Source organism: Larus michahellis, chromosome 11 (genome assembly GCF_964199755.1).
Source record: "Larus michahellis chromosome 11, bLarMic1.1, whole genome shotgun sequence".
Lineage (NCBI taxonomy): Eukaryota > Metazoa > Chordata > Aves > Charadriiformes > Laridae > Larus > Larus michahellis.
Genome location: NC_133906.1, coordinates 17,718,929 through 17,739,414, shown reverse-complemented (window position 1 = coordinate 17,739,414; position 20,486 = coordinate 17,718,929). Strand labels below are relative to the sequence as shown.

Here is a 20,486-nt window from a genome sequence, read left to right as displayed (position 1 = left end):
GAATGTGTGTGGTTTGAAGTGCCCCAGGGCTGTGACATGACCAAGCCCAAGCCGATGCTGGGGTGATTCTGTACTTGTGGGCATCTTTTGGAGCCAAAGTGCTGCATCAATTGACGCTGCAGCTTAGTGCGACTGTGCTTCAATAAATTCAGCTTGTCAAACATCATGCTTAAAGATGTGGTTTTATAAGCAGCTGAGTTACAGCTTTTCTGCAGCAGCAGAGCTAGAAAGGGTGAAATGCTGAGCACTTCCTGCTCTTGCTGGGGTTGTCTTTGCTGTATTATAACCCTGTTTCATCAATGGGATGCTGCCTGCAGTCACGCATCTCGGATGTGGGAGGGTTGGCACCAGCGTGCACATCCCTGCTGAGCTTCCACCAGAGTTGGGGGGAACTAAACAGCCAAAGGGTAGAGCAGGGTCTCACTGTGGTTTGTCCCGTTCTAAATGAAGCCTTTGAAAGAAAGGTCCTGTACACACGTGCGTGTCCCTTAGCCTGAGAGCAGTTCTGCACCACGTGGCACTCACCCAGCTGTGTGGGCACTGCTGGGGACAGGGCTGCTGTCACCTGCCCCCTCCACTGATCACTGGTGTAATTCAACAGCTCTGAGACGCAGCAGCGGAGCTGGTGGGCCATTAACACTGTGGGGCAAACTGTGCTGCTGCCTGTCCTGCCCCAGCAACAGCCTGGCTGAGGCTTGAGAAAACGTCGTCATTAACAAGAGCCATGGACTCCTGCTCATTAAGGCAGGGGCAGCTGCAGCAACCTGGGGTCGCTGCTGTGTTCTGGGGAAGCAGGGAAGTGGTCGGTCACCACCGCAGAGCCTTGGCTTTGGCACCTTCCAGGAGAACGCTGTGAACATGCGCATACTGGTCAGTTATTAGAGATCCATTTCAGTGGCACGGCCACACAAGAACATTCTCTTCTGGGCTCCATCACTGACAGCTGTTAAAAATGAGAACTTCAGTCTTCCTTTCAGTTCTTGCAAAAGGCTTTATTGTGTAACTACCGTACTGTGGTCACAGCGACTCAGAACAAGTACACGGTGTAGTTTTTAATTTTGCAGTGAACAGAAGGCACATTCATTGACACTCATCATAAAGCTCTTCCTATAGACAATTCATAAATTGACCTTTCTCTGTACTTAGAGCAAATACAAAACTGTACACAGCCAGGGAGACAGAGGCGCGCCTGTGGGGAAAGCACAGAGGAGCCGAAGTTAATGTGCAGAAAGACAGTGGCATCTAGAGGGATCAAATAAACATAGAAATGCCATATACAAATTTTAATACAAATATCTATAAAAATCAGAAAAATGAATTTGCATTTTAGTTTCAAATAGGCCTTTAAGGGAAATTACAGGTGATAGCATTTTTTTTTTAATTATTCCAGTTGGAGAAACATTAGCTTGCATAATCCCTACAAATTATTTTACACTGCTCTGCTTTACAGTGGAAAATATTAGAGCCCAGGCAGTCTGCTGCACAGACGATGCCTGGAATTCAGAATTAGAAAAATAATGGCTACTTTTCCAATGCTAAAGTGGTCCTGTCACGGTTACGAAAGCCTTAGGAGGAATTAGAGGAACACCGCTGAAGGAGTAAAGTGTGACAAGTATCACAAACACGGACAGGTTTCGGATACGATGGCAGTGCAAGTTCGTTACTGGAACAAGTGTTGCAGAAGATGTCCCCACAGTTTCTGCAGTGATGCTGCAAACAGAGAGTTAGAATAAGCACAGCTGCCTAAAAACAGGCGTCAGGAAGAGAGAAATCAGACCTTGTAAAAGGTTTCCGAGTCCACTGACGTCACCCTCCAGTTCCCAGCAGGCCCAGCCCTCCCGGCAGCACCTTCTCCCACAACCCAAGCAGGGCCATCCCCGCACAGTCCCCGGCTGCCTGGGATGTCAGGAAAACACGCACAGGCCGGTTCTACACAGAGGGAAGCTGGTGCCTGGGCTGCCGGGCGTCCCATGGGGGCACAGCGAGCTGTCCCAAAGCACCGAGCAGGACCCTGCAGCAGCCCCCTGCCACCAAGGCACAATCAGGGCCTGGCAGCATCCAGCCCCCACCGCCCACAGTTCAGGGAGATGAACTGTCCCCCCACCCCGAGAGAACACCGCCCACAACAGCTCCCTGCCAAGGAACGGGCCCCAGCAGAATTTTTAGGATGGGAAATATCAAATTACTTCTCCATGTAGTTATCATGCCAACAAGACCTGGAACTGAAGCAGCGTCAGTCTTCCCTAGCAAAGTAGGCAACAGCACAATTTTTGCTTTCCGTGACAAAAGGAAAAACAAATAATCCACTGAACAACACTACCTTCCTTCTGGAGATAGAGAATTCCTTTTCACATTGCTTGCAGTGTGTTGCTTCATCATCCTTCAGCCAGGTATGACCCTAGAAAATCGGAATGAAAACCTCACTGTACAAACAAATAAATTTATAAAATAAAATTCAAAAGGCAGCTTATCAATATTGTTGGTATTTTTGAAAAGCCATTTTTTAAAGGAGGATAGCTGTGGTGAAATCTGATGGTGTTAAAAGAAATGCGTATGTTTAGTCAAAATATCCATGAGATGCAGAGTACCTTTAGTGCTTTATTTACTTCCTTAATATCTTCCATCTTCAACTTCGATCTGGAAAAAAATAAATAAATTACTCCCTCTGCTATGACTTTACATTTAATTGTGTTCAATTTCACCTGCCATTCCACCGTCCGCCCACTGAATCTAAACTGTTAATTCTTCAGTCAGCTCCCTGTTACAGCTCTGAACCATGCAGTACCACCGGGACGCTCTGTCACCTTGGGGCTTGCCCCCTTTTCAGTATATTCAGAAAAATACGGGAAAAGCACAGTTCCACTGTGAGAACTAAGCATTGACTGCGTTGCTGCCTATCTCAGCCATCTAAGTCAGCTTACTCAAGATCCTTATCTTCTCTCACTTCTATTTACTGGCTGTTTCGTTTCCCATGTGTAGTAATTGCCTCCTAAAGTTCTCATGTTGGTTGATTTTTATAACTGGATGCATTTTAAAATTACTCGTGTAATTTCGATATTCCATTCTCCACGTTACATCGTGTGGACGAGTTCAGTTCCCAGAACTTACTGGCTGAGATGAAGTCCCATTTCCTGAAGAGCTTGCTCCTGCTCCTCACAGACTTTCTCTAACTGCTGCTTCTCATCTTGCAGTTTTCTCAGTTCCTATAAAATAAAGCATAAAATGAAGTTTTTTGTGTGCTAAGTTTGACCTATAACCTGTGTTGGTCGATCCAAACTACCCAAGCAGTTCACAAGAGTAAGCTCATTTACAAAGCCACCTATTTCTAAGGTGTGATTTTTAGACTTCCAAGGGTGAACTACTCATGGGTTCTTGTAGAGCACAGACACTGAAATCATTTAACCATAATTACCAGAAAGAGAGGAAGATTTTTCAGACTTTAAACATCCTTAAGCATAGCTAAAATGCAGCAGTCCTACGCCCACAAACGTGCATATAGACAGATACTGGTGTACAATTGTGCCTTCAAAACCTAAACTGCTCCATAGACGGGAGCAAATTCTCTTTAGGTTAACAACAGTGTTCATGCTTAAAAAGCAAATGGCATTCAGTTGTTCTGAATGCTTGAGAACGCGTTCTTATTTTATTACATACAGTTGAAAGACCTCAGACTGTGTCACCGAAAGCTCTGAACTTGCCACTTCCTACCCGAGCAGCGGTATCTCACCATGGGACAGCTGATGAGCGTTTTGTCCCCAGCTGTCCCCCCTCAGCTTCAGCTGCAGACTGGTGAGTGCCTCAGACACACGCAAAGCTAAGGCAGGGCAGGCACAAACCACCTCTAGCTACGCTGTTTTCATTGCCTGAGCCCTGTATTGGCATTTCATGCGCAGATTTGTGTTGTGTTATGTCAGCCACGCTTTTGAAACCACTCAGAGGAGAGGGGTACAGAAGAAATACTCTACTACAGACGCAAACGTCGCACTGGCTCTAAGTCAGCTTTAATCCTGAACACGGGCACATTTGCACTGTGCGTACCTTCTTCAGTCCTTCCATTTGTTGCAATTCTGTTTTAAGCAGAGTGGTAGCATCCTTCTCTTGGTGTAGTTCTCTTTGCAAAGTTTGTCTCTGTTCCTTTTCAGATTTTAACTCCTTTTCCAGAGTTGAGCTATTTAAAAATAATTCATTCTAAGAAACCCTATAGCAGAAAAATATCCTATAGCACTTAAGGATAGCAACTGTATGAGAAGAAGAAACCTTGTCCAAAAGAGGGCAAAAACTAGAGTGGTGTTCTGAGAAAGGAAAAAACAGGGACGTTATGGCAGCAGACATCAAAAACTATATTAGCATTTTCAGGTCAGAGAAAACAAGCAGCAATGAACGGCTAGGAGAAATAAGAAAAAAAAAAAACAACAAAAAACAAAACACAAACCACCCCGAAACAAAAACCCAAAGCCAATCCCCACAAGTACATATTTGATCACCTGTGTTTCAACAGCCATGTTTAAAAATGACACTCTACCCTGAAGTCTGAACAGTGAAAGGAACATTTTCTATACGTATTGGAAATCTTTAGAGGATTAACATTCCCTAAGAACACCAGCACACTCCCCCAGCCCCCAAGCCCCTCCAGAAACCCCAATCCTTTCGGATGACAGTCACTTATATGCTCAGCCTACAAGCATGACTGTGTCTATCTCCTGATTTAGTAAAAAAGCAACTGAAAGCTCCATTGCCAGTCAGAATGACCGGATTTCTACCGGCACTCTGTGCTCTAAATTGGATGTTCTGGAAAAAGCATTTCAAAATCCTCTTGCTAACTGTGCGCTATACAGAAGTGCTGTGCTTTCCTACATCTTGCATACTTCTGTTAACTCTCGTTGAAACCAATATAATTCAAACCTACCCCTCTTTAGACCTTAGCACAAAAGGAGTAGAAAGCACTCCTTAAAGAAAAGGTAGAAGTGAAGGTAAAAAAACCCGATCAGATTAAATACCATTTGCTATCCATCTGGGACATCTGTTGCCGGCAAGTGTCGAGCCTGCCAGCAAGCTCTTGCTTCATCTTGTTGCATCTTTCTTCTGCAGCCTGCCTTGCTTTTTCTGCATGCTGCAATCTACAAAGTAAGGAACATGTACATTTGTTGTCCATTCACATACTCCTTACCTACACCCTCTCCTTCTGTTCTTTTAGATTCACCATACAGATCTTTATAAAAGCTTGAACTGAAAATGGTATTGGAGAAATAAAAAAAAAAAAAGAGACAAGTTTTGAAAGCAACTGTTTCTGAAAAAACACCCCCAAAAGCGAGAGTCATACCTATTCTTAAAGTAAAGTCAATGTCTTTTTAAACAGGCTGCCTATGGAAAGCCCCACGGTTTTCAAATGGGTCAATTACAGGCATGTTTGCCTGGAAAAACGGAGCAGGCAAACACAGAGGGTGATAAGGAGGAGAAAGGAAAAAGAACGTCATGCTGGCACGCACGCACAAGTGTCTACAGGAGGTGTATGAGAGGTCATCCTATAAAGGTTTCAGTTGGAAACTTTCTACTGACTTCAGTGTTGACTTTTCGAGCTTGTAATTATTACCTCTCTTCCATTTGTTTCATAGAGGACATCATCTCATTTGTTTTTCCTTCAAAAGAGGATATTGCTTCTGCTTTCTGTTGTAACGAACACTCTGCATTCTGTAGGAATAAGTGAATAGATATTCCAGGTAACGCATTTTGCTTTTCTAAAGCACGAAGTGTTAGCGTTTAATGAAAGCCTGCTACTAGATAAAGAATGTTTAGCTTGTTATAGGCCATGCCTGGGTCTAACTGGAATGTACAAACAAAACGCCGATAATGCCAGAGCAGATACACCTCAACTGTTTTTGTTAAGAGCTCAGAAGAAGACCTTAACTGTACGAAGTTTTGACCTATGAGATCAGCTACAAGACAAAAATCTTCTCTTTAGAAACAAACTTGAAGAAAGAAATTATCAGATTGACAGGCTAAGAACATCAATTATGATTTGAATGTAACAACTGCACTCAGTGGGAATGGAAGCAAGACGACAAAAAAAACCCCACCAAATAAACACTGCTTTGGAAAGCGAAGACATAGCTCAGCACTGGGGTTTCACTGGCCGTTGCCTCACAAGTTTCTGTGCATCTGTGAAGGAGGCAAAGGCCTGGATAAAGCCTGAACAGGCATCAGGAAACAGTCCATAAAAAATGAGAGAAACCCCCTATGGATTTCTGGCACCAGGTGTAGGAGGGGCAGTCTAGTTAAACTCAGTAACGTTAAAACTCATTTCATTAATGGAGACAAGCTGTGTACATTCTGTGTGCACACTACTACGCCATCACTTTGTAGAAATGCCTATCAGTATATTTTTTGTCCAATTGAAAAAAACCCCAAATATGACAAAAGACCACAACCCACCAAAACAACAAAAAAACCCCACAAAAACATCCCCAAACCCCTGCAACAGGTATGACACATAGGATGGAGAAAGCAAACTCTAAGAACTGCCAGAGTAAGGAAGAGACTAAGAAAAGAAGACAGGCCCAGAAAGCAAAATGTTTTTCATTTTACTTCTCTAACCTTCTTACATCTGGAAAGCCACACCTTATGCTACAGGGCTATAATAAAATACCTAAACCAATCCAACAACTTTTTGGTAGCTCCAAAGATCAGCCTGACCACGGAGTTCCAACCCCCCAAATCCAGTGTTGCTGCTCCACTGGCTACAGCACTCAGCTGACCATTGGACCATACAGGCTACAGGAGATGGACAAAAATAACTGATAGTTTTCTACTGGTTTAGAGAGGCTTATTGTTGTTTTTCTATAGTAAACAGTGTTAAATATGGTGCAGGTGAAAGGCAAGACACCACAGATGGGAAGAAGCAGCAAGAAAGTTTTTGGCTGCAGTAAGTAATTTTTTTAAAGACTAATCATTCAGTGTTAGAACAAAGGACCTTTGCAAACACCTTTTCCCCTGTGAGAGCTCTCCATTTGTCTCAGCGTTCATTGGATAATCCTACAGCACACTACACAGCATACTCAAGAAACCCCTTTTCTTTCCAAACATACCCGACATAATACCAATAATGAAGCATAATAAAAAAAACGAAGAAGTTTGAAAATATATATTCTTCAGAATATTGTTGCACCTAAGTATTACTTCATATGCGTAAGTGCATATGCACCCCCAGTGCACAATTAATGTGTAAAAGACCACCACTACAGCTGTTCTTTCTATTCTCCACTATGTACATACCTGAGATTTGTGAAACATCTGCAAGTTAATAGCCTTCACTTCTTCTAGCTGTTGGCGAAGTGCAACTAAAGTGTCCTGTTTTTCATGAGTATCTTTTTCCAGAAGTTTCATGGCAATTTCCATTTCTGTTTTCATTCCAATTTGTAGCTCCAACTCTTTCTCTAGTTCCTTACAAAGAGATTTCCTAGTTACTGCTATATAGTCATATGCCAGGGATATGCATTTCCAAGTCTCATATAATTCCATACACAAACTGCGTATTACTCTGAGATAATACTGGACTACTGAGTTAGGCCTCAAATAATACATTAAGTTAGTAAGACCAAAATACTATTTCAACTCTCTGGATCAGGGCAAGGGTGCAGATTTGCCGGCACAAAGCGCAGAGCTCAGTGTGTAACTTAGTGCCCTGTCAAATGAAGCATTTCTCCTGGCAGCTGGATTTGGGTTGACTTAAAGCCATGGGCTTCAGCAAGCCTGGCCAGCCTCTTCTCCCATCACTAATTGCTCACTGTGAAAGTGTTGTGCACATACGGTATTTTCCTCCATAAAGACAGTTGCCTATCTTTGTGTTTTGGTCTTAGTGTCTGCTATAATAAGGCTGGTCAGTTCTTAAACGGGGAAAGACCTTATATTTTCAGCATTCTAAAAGCCCTGATTTCCAGTTCTTTACAGACACCGTTAATGACCAACGTCCAGCATCTTGCTTGCAATTCCTTTATGAATTCTGAATAGCTGCAAAAAGTGCACAGCATGCATCTTATATTTAGAATGCTACCTGAACGTAGGCAGAATCCCGTATCTTTCATTTCATTTTCTACAGTAAAGTTTCCTTACCAGCCTAATTTTTTTTTCTTCTTTCAGCTGCTTCCAAACATCACTGTACATTTCGTCAAGACCCTGGCGTGACTGCTTGTAAGTATCCAATTCTACTTTTGTATCCTCTTTTGTTACCTACAAGAAACATTAGCAAAAAAGCCACCTAAGATCAGAAAGGTATGTATTTAAAGTATGCCTGAAGTTCTTGTGTGTTAACATAGTATTTCTACATGCTATTTCAAATAAAATCCTACTATTTTCCAATTAATAAGCTGGCAAACATGAATAAGCTGAAATTTCAAAGAATAGAGTACAAATAAAAAGAAACCATTCTAATACTTTTAATGCTTTCTCCCTTCTGCAGGTGTATGTTTAAGTGTGTAGTAAAGAACAGCAAAATCTAATGCCTGTGCATACTATACACGAAAAAAGTGATCTACACAGTAGCATTTTAAACCACACTTAGCATTCCAGTTCAAAGTGCTTTTGAGAGCACTAACTACAGTTGATCAAGAAAGAACACTTATTTTAAGGATCTTCATAATCTTTAAATAGGTGTCCCACCTCTACACTTTTTTCACTCCGTTCACGAATTAATTCATTTTGTTGTTTTAACTGCTGCTGCTCTTCCTGAAGTGATCCAATTCGGTCAGTTGCTGCTGCAAGCTGTTTACAAAGAGAACATATCTATATTTAATCACTGTACAAGCATGCAACATCTGGAGGTATTCTGAAGTTAGTAGCTCAGCCTTTGTAGCAGGTGCGCTGCTCACTTCCCCTTTTGTTCCTTTCATTGTCCCCAGAAGCTGCTTGACCCTTTTGCAGCCACACTCACTGTACAGCCTCGATTAATAAGTCCACCAATGTTTGTTCACTTGACTTCTGCTTCACACCCTCATCAGTTATTTTTAAATATTAACCGTGCAAAGAAATGCATCCTAGTCTAAAAGGCTAAAATCCACCACAGATCTGTGATCTGTGGTGTTCCTTCTGGTATGAACTAAGAGTCATACAGCAAGTCAGGGTTGACATTCACTCGTGGAACTTTATGGCAGTTTCAAGTCAAGATACCCCAAAAAGTATTGAAAAATCGGACTACAAAGATACACCCTGAACTATATACATATAAATATAGACGCACATATATATATATAAACCCACCACACCACCAAAACCAAACCCACCATTATTATGTATGCTGCTGGATTTTATTTCAGTTCCCTGCTAGGAAAGATTTCCTAATTGAAATGTGCTTCTTTTCCTTCTCTTTTTACAAGTTCTGTTTAACTCACATGAAAAATACATGTGTATGGGGAGAAGGAAGAGGGACAAATCATGTTCATTACAGTGGTGGTATGATTACTTTTGGGTGAAGACACCGTTGCAAGACAAAAAAATTGATTAAGGAAACACATCTAACAAATTGGTGCCCAAAAGCATTCTAACAAATAACATAACGTGGAAGCTTTCCACAGAGCTTTCCCCATGTGCCAACTCATGTCAGTCCTACCAATTCCCCACATTTCACTAGTATCAACTCAAATATTTTTGGTCCTAAGATATGTTCTTAGGGAGTTTTGCCTGATAGAAAAGAGCTACGAGAAATATTTAAGAGACCAGACACAAACCTCTTCCTGGAGTTTTGAATTGGTCTTTTCCAAACAGTCTATTTTGTTCTGAAGATCTGCAACCGTGCAACTGCAGCAAGGAAAAGAGATGCATAAAAACAATAAAAGAAGTGCCAGTGTTCAGCATTTATTCCTATCCTCAATCATACTTTAACCACCTTGCATTTGTGAACAACGAAACACTTCAGTGAGCTGGCAAAGAACTCAGAGGAAGGACAACTGTCCCTATTAAGCCCTGAGAGGATCATGCACTTCCCTACAGTTGACAGCCTACTGTATTAGTTGGCAGCCCTGTTCTGGCTTAGCTTTTGCAGTCTTAATATCCCTCTGATGTTCAAGAGGGTAAGTGGCACCGGCTCCTCCCACTGAGCAACCTATGGGGGAAGAATAGAGACTCTTCCTCTAAAGAATGAATTTCCAGATGCACTTGCAATAGTTTTCTCTTGAAAGAGTAGCTCCAAAAGTCTCAAAAATTCAACTATTATTACACAGACTCATTTTCCGCATTGCAAATGCCATCAGAAGAGTAAGATTACAAAACAAAACTAAGATTTTGAGAAATAATCAGAAAAGGAATACCAGTATCAGGCAAAAATCTCCAAGACTGACAGCCGAGACATTCAAAGCCATACTAGAAAAGCTAAACAGGACAAGTATTTGTACATTAGAATAGATAAAAATCCCACCTTAGATGTCGGTTAAGTTCTTCCACATAATGTTTCTGGTCAAGGACAGCTGTAATCCCTCCATCTCTAGTTGTGAAAGAGAGAATGTATTGACTGAGAAGAACTCCTTCATTCTAGAGTGTTTGCTTCTACTACAGTTTTCAGCATAGACTTGCAAACTGCATTGAAACCTTTTCTCTTTTTCTTATAAAAATACTTGTGCCTGAGCTCAACTGGAAGCACTAGGGAGACAAAGCAGCTCTTCAGCTGTTTCTCCTCAGCAGCTAAACAGTAAAGTGTGCTGAAGTGCAGGAAGCACACAAACTATTAAGTTCCCTCAATTCACTATGGGTGTTCTAGATACAGGGATGCTAACAGTTGCAGTCTCTAATTCACCCAACATTTCACCCAAAAGTATGTTTTTCCTCTATAACTGATCTCTCCCACAAAGGCAGCTAGTTAATTGAGCGCGTTCCTGAAACGGTGCTTGGAAACAAAGCAGTGATTTAGCAGTGGGTGACCTGGCAGATCATGTCTTCTAAAACCCAATAAAAACACAACCTAAAATTTTGGGTGCTTTTCATTCGGTCCAAGCTCAAGACACACTCTCCACACTGTGTTGCTGTGAAAACCACCACAAACTCAACTTTAGAAAGTTAGTATTTTTTAGCTAACAAAATCTATTTTGGATTCTCATTTTTGGATGATTAAAAGAGTTGAAGATCTCTATCACTCATGTGCTCCCACAGACTGCCTGCCAGGTTTGTTCTACAAAAAACGTAACAATTTAGAATCACTAATTCACCATACATACTGTTTGCCATCACTGTCCTGCGTTTCCTTAAGGTACAAGGAAAAATCAATCACTCCAACCTGAAAAATATATTTAAGACATTAACACCTCCACATTGCAAGTCTGTGTAGCAGCAGGCATTACTTTATATTTGGAAAAAGGTAAACATCTGAAGTTTAAGTTTAGAAGGACAGGTAATACCTGTATTCTTCCTAGCTGAAGCAAACATACAAACTAGTGTTGTTAAAAGCATGAAAATAACCATATTCAGTGTGCTCAGTTTCTAGCAGTTATCAGTTTTGACAGCATTTCCATAAACTGCTACTTAAAAAGATGCCCCCCTGCCCATCTCCTCTCCCCCCTCCAAAAAAACCCCCAAAACAAACCGACAACAAAACCACTTAAATCATGCTTTCTAAAACCAAACACAGTATCTTATGGAGAGAGGACATTAAAGTAATTCTTTGAGTTCTTATAAAGACATTAATAGTTAGCCATGTTCACAATTTGTAGAACAGGCAGGATAATGTCAACATTATTTTCTGCAACATTATCTTTTAAAGAACAAAAAGGTTAATAAGAATAAAATTACAGCAACATATATTTTTAATTTACAGCTTAGAAAGAGAGTTAGACTTCTGTGATGCTATTGACCCATTTTGTCAAAGGTTACCTAATTCAAAAGTAAAACAGATTGTCTGAAAGAGGACATGGTCTCAAATTATAAAATACTCACAATAGGTTAAGCACAGATTAATGTAAGGGATTTATTTGTTTGGACCACAAATACCTCAAAACATTCCTTATCCTCCTGGGCTGTTTCATTAAAGCAGCAGAGGTATGTGACATCACGTGCACACACACACCAAAGCCAAAAGGAAACCACTGTTCCCTCTCAAAACAAAAGCTCCCGTAAGTCCCTAGGAAATTGATCTTGATAACATATCTCTTGTAATTAGTTTAGTTCATCCAATTTTTGATTTGCCATAAGACAATCAAATGCCCATTTACGAAAACAATGGCAAACCATGGCTGCATAGCACATTTAAGAATTCTGGACCCATCTCAGTAAAGTATTTATGGACGCGCTTAATTCTACTAGAATCTTATGCAGACTGATCTTATTTAAGTTTTAATCTTCACCTGCGAGTCCAAGTCTTCTCCTTTCAAGCAAAGGTTTGCATCAATAACATTCAGTCCAACTAGCAGACCCACAATGACTGCTCCTTCCTCCTCCATCATCAATGCATCAGGTTCGTAAAATTCACTAAAAGAAATATGATAAGGCATCACTGCACATCATAATAATTATAATGGTGCTTACATCACTGAAATCATATAAATAGTAACGTAGTCCTTATAAAGCTCCCTCTTTGCTAATTTATTGCACAAGGTGGAAGATACGGAACTCTTGCAGGAAATACTCTACTCGCTCCTCTGCAGGTTCATTGCAAAAACAATGAACAACTTGCTCCTCTGCGGATTGCAAGAAAAAGCTTAAAGTTAAACTAGTCAATTAACAACCTCTTACTACAGCAATGCAAGGTTGCAGCGATTCAGTGAATACAATCTACGTATGTCTGTACGGTTACCTTAATAGATGCTTATGGTCCAAGAGTACTTTGAGATAATCCGCCAGTTTCTTTTGCATGAGTGCTAGATAAAGCCAAGCCCTTCCTCTTCCTATGGCAGTCCTAAAATGAGAAGTTGTATGTTTTGATAAAGCCAAAATTGTTTATTAACTAGATTTATGCAACTCAAAACTCTCTCTTTACAAAGTGTTCTCTCCAGAACACAGAAGCATTTGGGTAAATCCCATTGCTTCTTCCTAACTGAGAAAGACGTACATATCGTCAACTACCACCACAACCCAACTACTAGCATTAAAACTAGTATCTTTTCATCATCCTGAATTATATAAATGAAATACTACTAGCACATGCACAAAATTAGGCAAAGACATAAAGTGACAGAAAGAAGAGGAAAGAAAGTATGTGAAGACTCTACAGTTATTTTTAGCAAGCTTATAGAAATTCCCAAATGCTGTTTTTTAATCTGACAGCATTGTTTGAATCAGAAGCACAGAGTATTTTGACATGTCCTCCTTATCTCTTGGAGAAGTCAACGCCTCCTACATATTTTTCTCTTTGGGAACAAGATCTCATTAAGGAAGGCGAGAGACTACACGAAGGATTCTTTTTCCCAGCGGCACAAGTGAAATGCATCATCCCCAACAAACGACTTACTTCAACTCTGGCAGATTTTTAACACTAGTTGCTATATCTGATGCTTCAGGACAAAGTTTTTCCACTAGCTCCAAAGGACCAAAAAATGATTTGTTCTGTCCAATAAAAGTCTTCTTCACTAAAAGGAGTATACAGGAAAGTTTGTGAGGAAAAGCAACAAGCTTCCAACTCCAGAACTACAAATTTTAGTCTGTGTTTTACTTTGTCTTACCAGCTCTTAATATGTCAACAAAAAGGAGGCATTTAAAAATACCTTGACAGTTTAGGAGGCACAAAATACGGGGTATATCAGAAGGTTACCACACAGTTGTATCTGTAATATTGATTAGCATCATACAGCGTGTGCGATTAATGTCAAACTAGAGACATGGCAAGACACGACACGGACTCATTCATCGTCCTCTCCTCAGCGTGGCGGCCGGACCCCCCACAGGGGAGCGGGTGCCCACCTTTCAGGCCATGCTTGAGGCAGTGCTCCAGCACCACGAAGAACTGCTGCAACGGAGGGAAGTCGGAGTCCAGCGTGCGGCCCAGGCTCAGGGCCGACTGGATCAGGATTTTGATGCTGAGCTTCATCATGTTCATGAGATTGGCGCGCTCCTCCATGGCGTGGCACCGCGCACCTGGGCGAGGGGACACGGCTGGAGAGAGAAAAGCTGTTTTTAGAAACGCGCTCCTCCCGACCCGGCACAGCGCTGGCAGGAGCGGTGCCTGCCCGTCTCGGTCTCCATCTTGCTGCTTGAGAAGAGCTGGGTACAGGACACAGCCCGGGTGAATCCCACCCAACGCGCGCATCCAGAACTGACACCGGGGGGAGCGGGGCCGCTGCCCCGGCCCTGCCGCTCCCAGCACCTGCCGTCCCCTGGGGGGACACGGCAGATAAACCGCCCCCCCCACCCCACCCCGGGGCCTAGCGCCGCCTCAGCGGGCGGCGGGGCCCTACCTGGGCCGAGGCGAGGCGACCCCCCCTCCCGCGTTACCGCGGCGACAGCACGCGCACCCCCCACCGCCCCCGGCGAGCTCTCGCGAGAGCGCGCGTGGCAACGGCGGGCCGCGCCCAGCGCCATTTTGGAAAGGGTTTGTGCTGCGTGGCCATGGCAGCACCGCCCCTCAGCCATCCCGCCAGGCCTTATCGCTGCTCCTCACCGGCACGGCGGGACGGGCCCTCCTCCTGTAAACCTGAAGGAGGGCGTGACAGAAACAGGCTGCTGGCTGCCAGTTTTCCTTCAGTCAGCAACAGGTTCTTGACAGGGGCTGCCAACAGCAGGCCGGTGGCCACCTAAACTACCTTCTGAGCCAACGCTGTTGCATTAGGAGAATCCTGTCACCTGTGGATCAAATGGTCAGACTCCCTTGCAGAAACAGCAGTTGCAGAAGATCAAGTCAAACAGGTAGAGCCCCTGCAAGATCGTTAACACTATTCCTAACACCATGCAGAAGTCTCTTTGGGTACTATTTTTCATTATTACCTTCCTTTTTGTGCACATAAAGTTGATTTAGGATTAAAAATGAGGAAAACCCCAGAAGAGTGAAAGGAGGGAGTCATTCTAATCAAACAGATCTTAATCACAAAGCACACACAAAGTCCTGTCTTCTCAGTAGCCTTTTGTATCAGTGGCTATAGTGAATGTAGTGGATGCCTCAAAATTGCATATAATGTCTTGAGACAAGATTGAGGATTAAAAGGGCTGTAATATTTTAAATTTTGATGTCAATATTGTCACGTTATACATCAGGAACAGAAAATCTGAGTTTAAGTATTGGAGTGTTTCAGTAGAAACTCATCAACTTATTTTGAGGGTTTACTGAATTTGAATTTTTACTTTATCAGCAATATTTTGCTTGTAAGCCTTGCTCAAGATGCACGTATTATCCACAAGACTTCAAAAAAAAAAAATACTGTGAATTAAATGTTCTTTATGAACACTAAATAGTGTCTTAATAAGTTAAATAATTACTTGAACAATATTTTTTAGACTGTTGCAAATTTACAGAGTCAAGTACATATTTTGCAAGCTGGTACATGCAAAATAAGACAGGTTATTAGACACATTACCAAAGCCAAGCCTCAAAGATTAGGAATCAGGTTACCTAAGTGCAAAAGATCACAGACATTATGCTGCAATCTTTAAGAATGTAGTCACAGAGTCTCACATCATTCAGTTAAACAGATTTGTTTTAACATATTTTTGAAGCCCCATGCTTTGTTTACTGTAATTATTCAGCACACTTTGAAGTCAGAAAACACGGAAGAATGAAGAAAAGCTAACAATTCTCCATCTCGTGGTCTTTAAGACTGCAAGTCTCTCTTGATTTGTATTCTTTAGATTTGTAGCTCCCTGCTTTCTCAGCCAGGTAGGTCATATTTTCTTCAATGGCAAGCACTGGTTTTATGATGTCTCTTTCTGTATGTCCAGCTGACTGCACAGTGTGCAGCACAGGTTACATGCTATCAACAGATCTGAAGTAGCACGCAGAGGTTACAAAGTCTCTCAAAAAAGATGGCATCAGGGAACAAGTTCCTAGCTTTCCACAAGTGGCCTTGCAGGCCTCAGCTTATTTCTTAAAAATACATGCTTTAAATTGAATTTACAGTGCTTGGTCAAAGGTAATAATGAATAGGTAGAACAGGTGATCTATTACCTGTTCACGTTTCATATCTAAGTTATGAACAGATTTTCTTACAGAATTTTCCATAAAACTCATCAACATATTATCCAAATACTTTGAACAATTTGGGGAGGTAGCACTGTATCCCCTTACTTTACAGATAAGAACCTGATAGATTATGGTAAAAGTTCCATGAAGTGTGGGACCTCCATTTCAGGCAAGAGAACGTTTTATTCCCCACCTGTTGCCAAATGCTATATGTTGTTTTGATTTACATCTATTCCCAGCATTATTCCAAATGCAACTGAAGAAAATGGGATATCCTGCCCTTCGTCAGCTTAGATCCCAGGTGCTCAGGGTGGGCATCCAGGAAACAAATCTGTGAGAAGTTTGGTGTGAGACTTAGAAATGCAGGGAAAGACAAGAATCTATTTTTTATCAGGACAGAATTAATCTTAAACTGTGACTATGCAACATTGAGGAATTTTTACAAAAAAATAAAAAAGTTCATCATCAGTACTTATTTCGCTATGTGGTCACAATTCATCCCCACACAACTCCAACTTGAGTAATTAATATCAAAATCAAAAAGGTCAGCACCAGTTGGCAAAACTGAGCTCCATTGCTCTGAAACCACTGAGCGCTAGCCTGACAGCCTGGGGTACAAGACTCCAGGCCCAATTATTGCTATATTTGAATGCTCTTGTTTCCATGTTATAGATATCACTGAGATTTAATTTCCATATGAATTCAACTAAAGGCTTTTTAATTCAGTTCTAAGAAGCCTGTTCCATAAATACGTATGGTTGCTATATCCATCAGTAGAGCTGTTTAATAAAGCAAGCTGTGGTTAAATAGAAGGCATTTTTTTGGCAGTTAAAAAGTAATTTATAACAAATCTGTATCTTAGTTCACTTGTCCACTTTCTGACCTGAAAGCTACATGAGAAGCACAGTACAGTTCCTTCACTGAACCAGCACACTGAGGACGGATAACGAATTGACTAAATCACTTAGGAGTGCAGTCAGACTGCTGCTGAGGTGAACTCCAAGGGAGGGGGAGAAAAGGAATCAAGTAAAAAGCTTACTGCATAAAACTAAAGTCAATTTCCCCAAATATATTAAGAGTTTAGGATTCTTCTGATTACAATAAATTTTGTGAAGTTCTACATCTGTGTTGTTTTTATAATTTTGCTTAAATAAAAAAAACAAACCTGCAGCATCAGATTTTCTAAAATAAATTCAAGGTATTAACCATGCATCACTGACACTAATCAACAGCACTTATGGGAGCAAACTTATTTGCGCACCATAAAAGCAAGTTTACTAAATAAACATAACCATACTTGTTTTTGCTGTGCTGTCATTGCTGACTGGTTTGGATATGAATCCTACCAAAGATGCAGACTTCAGAGCGTTGCCGTAGCTCAGCGCCAAGTTCTCCGAGGCTTTCCTGGCCAGCGACAAGATAGGAGCCGACCACCTCGCTTCCTCCGTTTTCTCTTTTTCCTCGTTTTTTAGCTCAGTCGTATTAGGAATCTGTTTTTTGTCAATAATCTCAAAGTCTTCTTTTATTTCCGCGGCAGATGCGGTGCAACTCTCCCCTTCAGCCATCTTTAACGTGTCATATGACACTAGTCATGAGCAATCGAATCGGCAGCCCCACGCCCTGCCGCCCTGCCTGCCGCCGGTTGGAAGGCAGGTGCCGTAGAGCCACCGAACCATTTTAAAGCAGCTGCATGCATAAGCAGGACTATAAGACAAGCCTTTCCAGAACTGAACAGTTTGCTTGATGTTCTGAGTTAAAGACTCGGGGAGTAGTGAAAGACAAAGACAGAGTTTACTTTGAAACAAGTTGTGAAAGTAACAAAAATACACTTTACAGGTTTTTATTACTACCTGTCTTTCCAAACTCATTTTCAATTAGAAATTTTATAGTATCTTTTGACATCCCAGATTTATGCAGTTAAGTCGTGACAACTTAAAGACATCTTTATTACTCTGCCTATAATTTGAGTCATCGCAACTTCATTAGAATGGTGGATGGGTACAACAGGTTCAGTGTTGTGAATCGCGCTTGCTCGCATCACTGATGTTACAAAATAACTGTAGTCAAGTAAGGCTACTTCATTAATGTGTTTGGGCTGTGTTTGGTAGAAAAGATTTATCGTGCAGGGGAACTGAAATTACCTGAGTATGAATATTTTACCTTACTGGGTGTCTGAAATATTGATGTAGCCTACTGATGCATGGCTTATTATCCTTTTTTCCATCCAGCAACTGTATGTGCTTGAGATACATCACTCATTTAGTCATGAGATAGTAGATGCTGCATATTAGCCTTTTTGCTCTATAGAGGAAAGGGATTTTTTGTTAAGAAATGTGAGAAGGAGGAGGGAATAGGAGAGTTGAAGATCAGTTTCAGTAGTCTTGCAGCAAAATACATTTTCTTGTCTGTATCTTATTTGTTCTTCTACTATAAGCTACTTTAAGATTGATTCTGCCGTCTTGGCTTCTCAGGCACTGAAAATTTAACAACTTTTGTTCCACAAAAGCACAGGAAACTCTTGTATTTTTTTTTTAGAATTCAGAAGTCAGCAGCCTCTTATTCAACCATGATTCATATGAGCTAATCATAGGCTTTAAGCTACTTTTGCTAAAAGGTTATACAGATAAGTTTACTCCACCTTGTGGACTCCAGCAGTATTTGGCTGTGTTTATAAGGGCAAAGTATCTAATAGCTTTGTATGTTGCTATCTTGTAGTTGACTATATGAATATACCTCTGTTTGACTTGAGTAAGTCAAAGAATTGACATTGATTTTCTGCCTTTTACTATCCACCCAATATTAGATTCAAGGCAATATTGGCTAGAGATGTAAAGCAGAATGCTAAGCATCGAAATAACTTTTCTTTTTCAATACATTTGAAGAATAGGGCATAAAAATTTGTTGACTGAGAAAATAAGAGCAAACCAAGACTCCTGTTTCCCTCTCAGTGTGTTGCTCCCATAAGGTAATGTTGCATCAGACTCCCCTTTACAGCCTTAATATTTTTACAAAGAAGGAAATTGTAAGTGAAAGTACCACATAGTCTGTGATCATCTTTGCTTATGTTACTATTAAAGAAACATTTTATTATTTTATTCCAGGTGTCTGCTGAGATCAAATAGGAAACTTTATACTGTGCATAAGAAATTTACTAAAATTTTCTTGTTACACAGCCATATGATTTAATTGTACTTCAGTTATTACTATTTGGTCAAAATGACTTCAATGTTATGAAGTCAGCCACTGAATGCATTAAATGCCCTCCTTCCTTACACCACTACTTATTTTAAAGCAAGCAAGTCTTGTAATATTGTAAGTGAGCCCTAAGTTAAAGAGGTTTGGTTTTTTTACAAAGTACAATTTCCTAAGGAGTCATTTGGGGCAGCCAAGGAGGATGTAGTTTATACAGGACACAGCTTTAAGCACAGGAAAAAAAAAAGGGGGAGGAGGGGGAAGTGATGTTACTTTGGTTTCGATTCACAGATTTATCAAGGAGGGGCACTATGCATGAATAACACTGTTCAGTTTTAGTTTTGAGACTGGGCTTATTTTTATCTCTGTCTTCTGCAAATTATGATATTCCACCACTGTAGTCTCTTTACAGATCATTAGTCCAGCTCTTGCTACTCATGTGAAGATGAACAGTGTTTTCTTTTGAAAGACTATTATGTGACTTGTCTAGATCTGCTAAACTACATAAACGTCAATTCTGTGTAATCACAAAAACAGAATTTTTGAGACTTAAAAATGTTAGAGCTCACTGAAAAGTTAATCAGGGAACTAAGTGACTCACTACTTTTTGCTTTTTCTAACGATAGAAATAAACAAGATGCTTCTAAAGAAAAAGTATCATTTTGAATCTGTCTGAGCTATGTGAAATTCAGTTCCTTTTTCATGCAGATCTTGCATGGCCTTGTTTGGTTTTACCGTCCCTTCCCTCCTCTGTCTTCTTAAAAGAGTGGAAAAAATAAAAATCACATTTGAAATATTTAAATAATGTTGAATTCAAAGATTATTCCTGAAGGATTCCTATTCTAATCAGGAAATTGCATTTAAGACAAAAGTCTGGCTAGCCAAATGGAAGATAGTTAATTTTAGAATAGGAGAAGCTATATTATTTGTGTTCAGTGACGTTGAAAGGAATATTAATTTTCAGGCAATGGTACTTAGCAAGACAGTTTATTTGGTTAATTCCTCTATCTCACATTTTTTGGGCTAATGTTTTAATAAACTCTTTTGCCATTTAACATTTCAAGTGAATCACTTTAAATATTTAAAATAATCAAAAATGCCACTGTATGCTAAAGGGTGAACTTTCATGATTAGCTGTCAATTATATTACATTTCTATAACATCTTCAATCAGCAAAACATAGATCACATTTCAAATGGAGTAGTCAATTTTTTTG

The 20,486-nt window shown here is 40.7% G+C and overlaps 1 protein-coding gene across 3 annotated transcripts; it reads right to left on the bottom strand.

The window, feature by feature from the left end:
* Positions 1-971: 971 nt before the first annotated feature.
* On the bottom strand, positions 972-17,662 carry RUFY1 (RUN and FYVE domain containing 1). 3 transcript variants are annotated; one of them, XM_074603846.1, is made up of 18 exons: positions 17,425-17,662; positions 13,870-14,061; positions 13,421-13,538; positions 12,767-12,868; positions 12,318-12,441; positions 11,196-11,254; positions 10,403-10,468; positions 9,717-9,786; positions 8,653-8,754; positions 8,107-8,223; positions 7,270-7,437; positions 5,591-5,688; positions 4,998-5,117; positions 4,039-4,168; positions 3,109-3,203; positions 2,589-2,637; positions 2,321-2,398; positions 972-1,710 (listed from the first exon to the last, which is right to left on the bottom strand). In XM_074603846.1, the coding sequence occupies exons 2-18, from the start codon at positions 14,024-14,026 to the stop codon at positions 1,567-1,569; spliced, it is 1,797 nt and encodes a 598-aa protein (XP_074459947.1). In that variant the 5' UTR covers positions 14,027-14,061; positions 17,425-17,662; the 3' UTR covers positions 972-1,566. The 3 variants fall into 3 exon arrangements, with proteins under 3 accessions (XP_074459947.1, XP_074459945.1, XP_074459946.1); XM_074603844.1 differs by having other exon boundaries at positions 17,376-17,656; XM_074603845.1 differs by lacking the exon at positions 17,425-17,662 and adding an exon at positions 14,364-14,684.
* Between the last annotated feature and the right edge of the window lie 2,824 nt (positions 17,663-20,486).

Coding starts and splice junctions, on each gene's coding strand:
- RUFY1 (XM_074603844.1), bottom strand. CDS start 17,643: ATGGCTGAAGGGGAGAGTTGCACCGCATCTGCCGCGGAAATAAAAGAA. Junction 8,755..9,716: donor ATTCAAAACTCCAGGAAGAG/GTTTGTGTCTGG, acceptor CTTTGTAAACAG/CTTGCAGCAGCAACTGACCG. Junction 5,118..5,590: donor ATGAAACAAATGGAAGAGAG/GTAATAATTACA, acceptor CTTACTTTGTAG/ATTGCAGCATGCAGAAAAAG.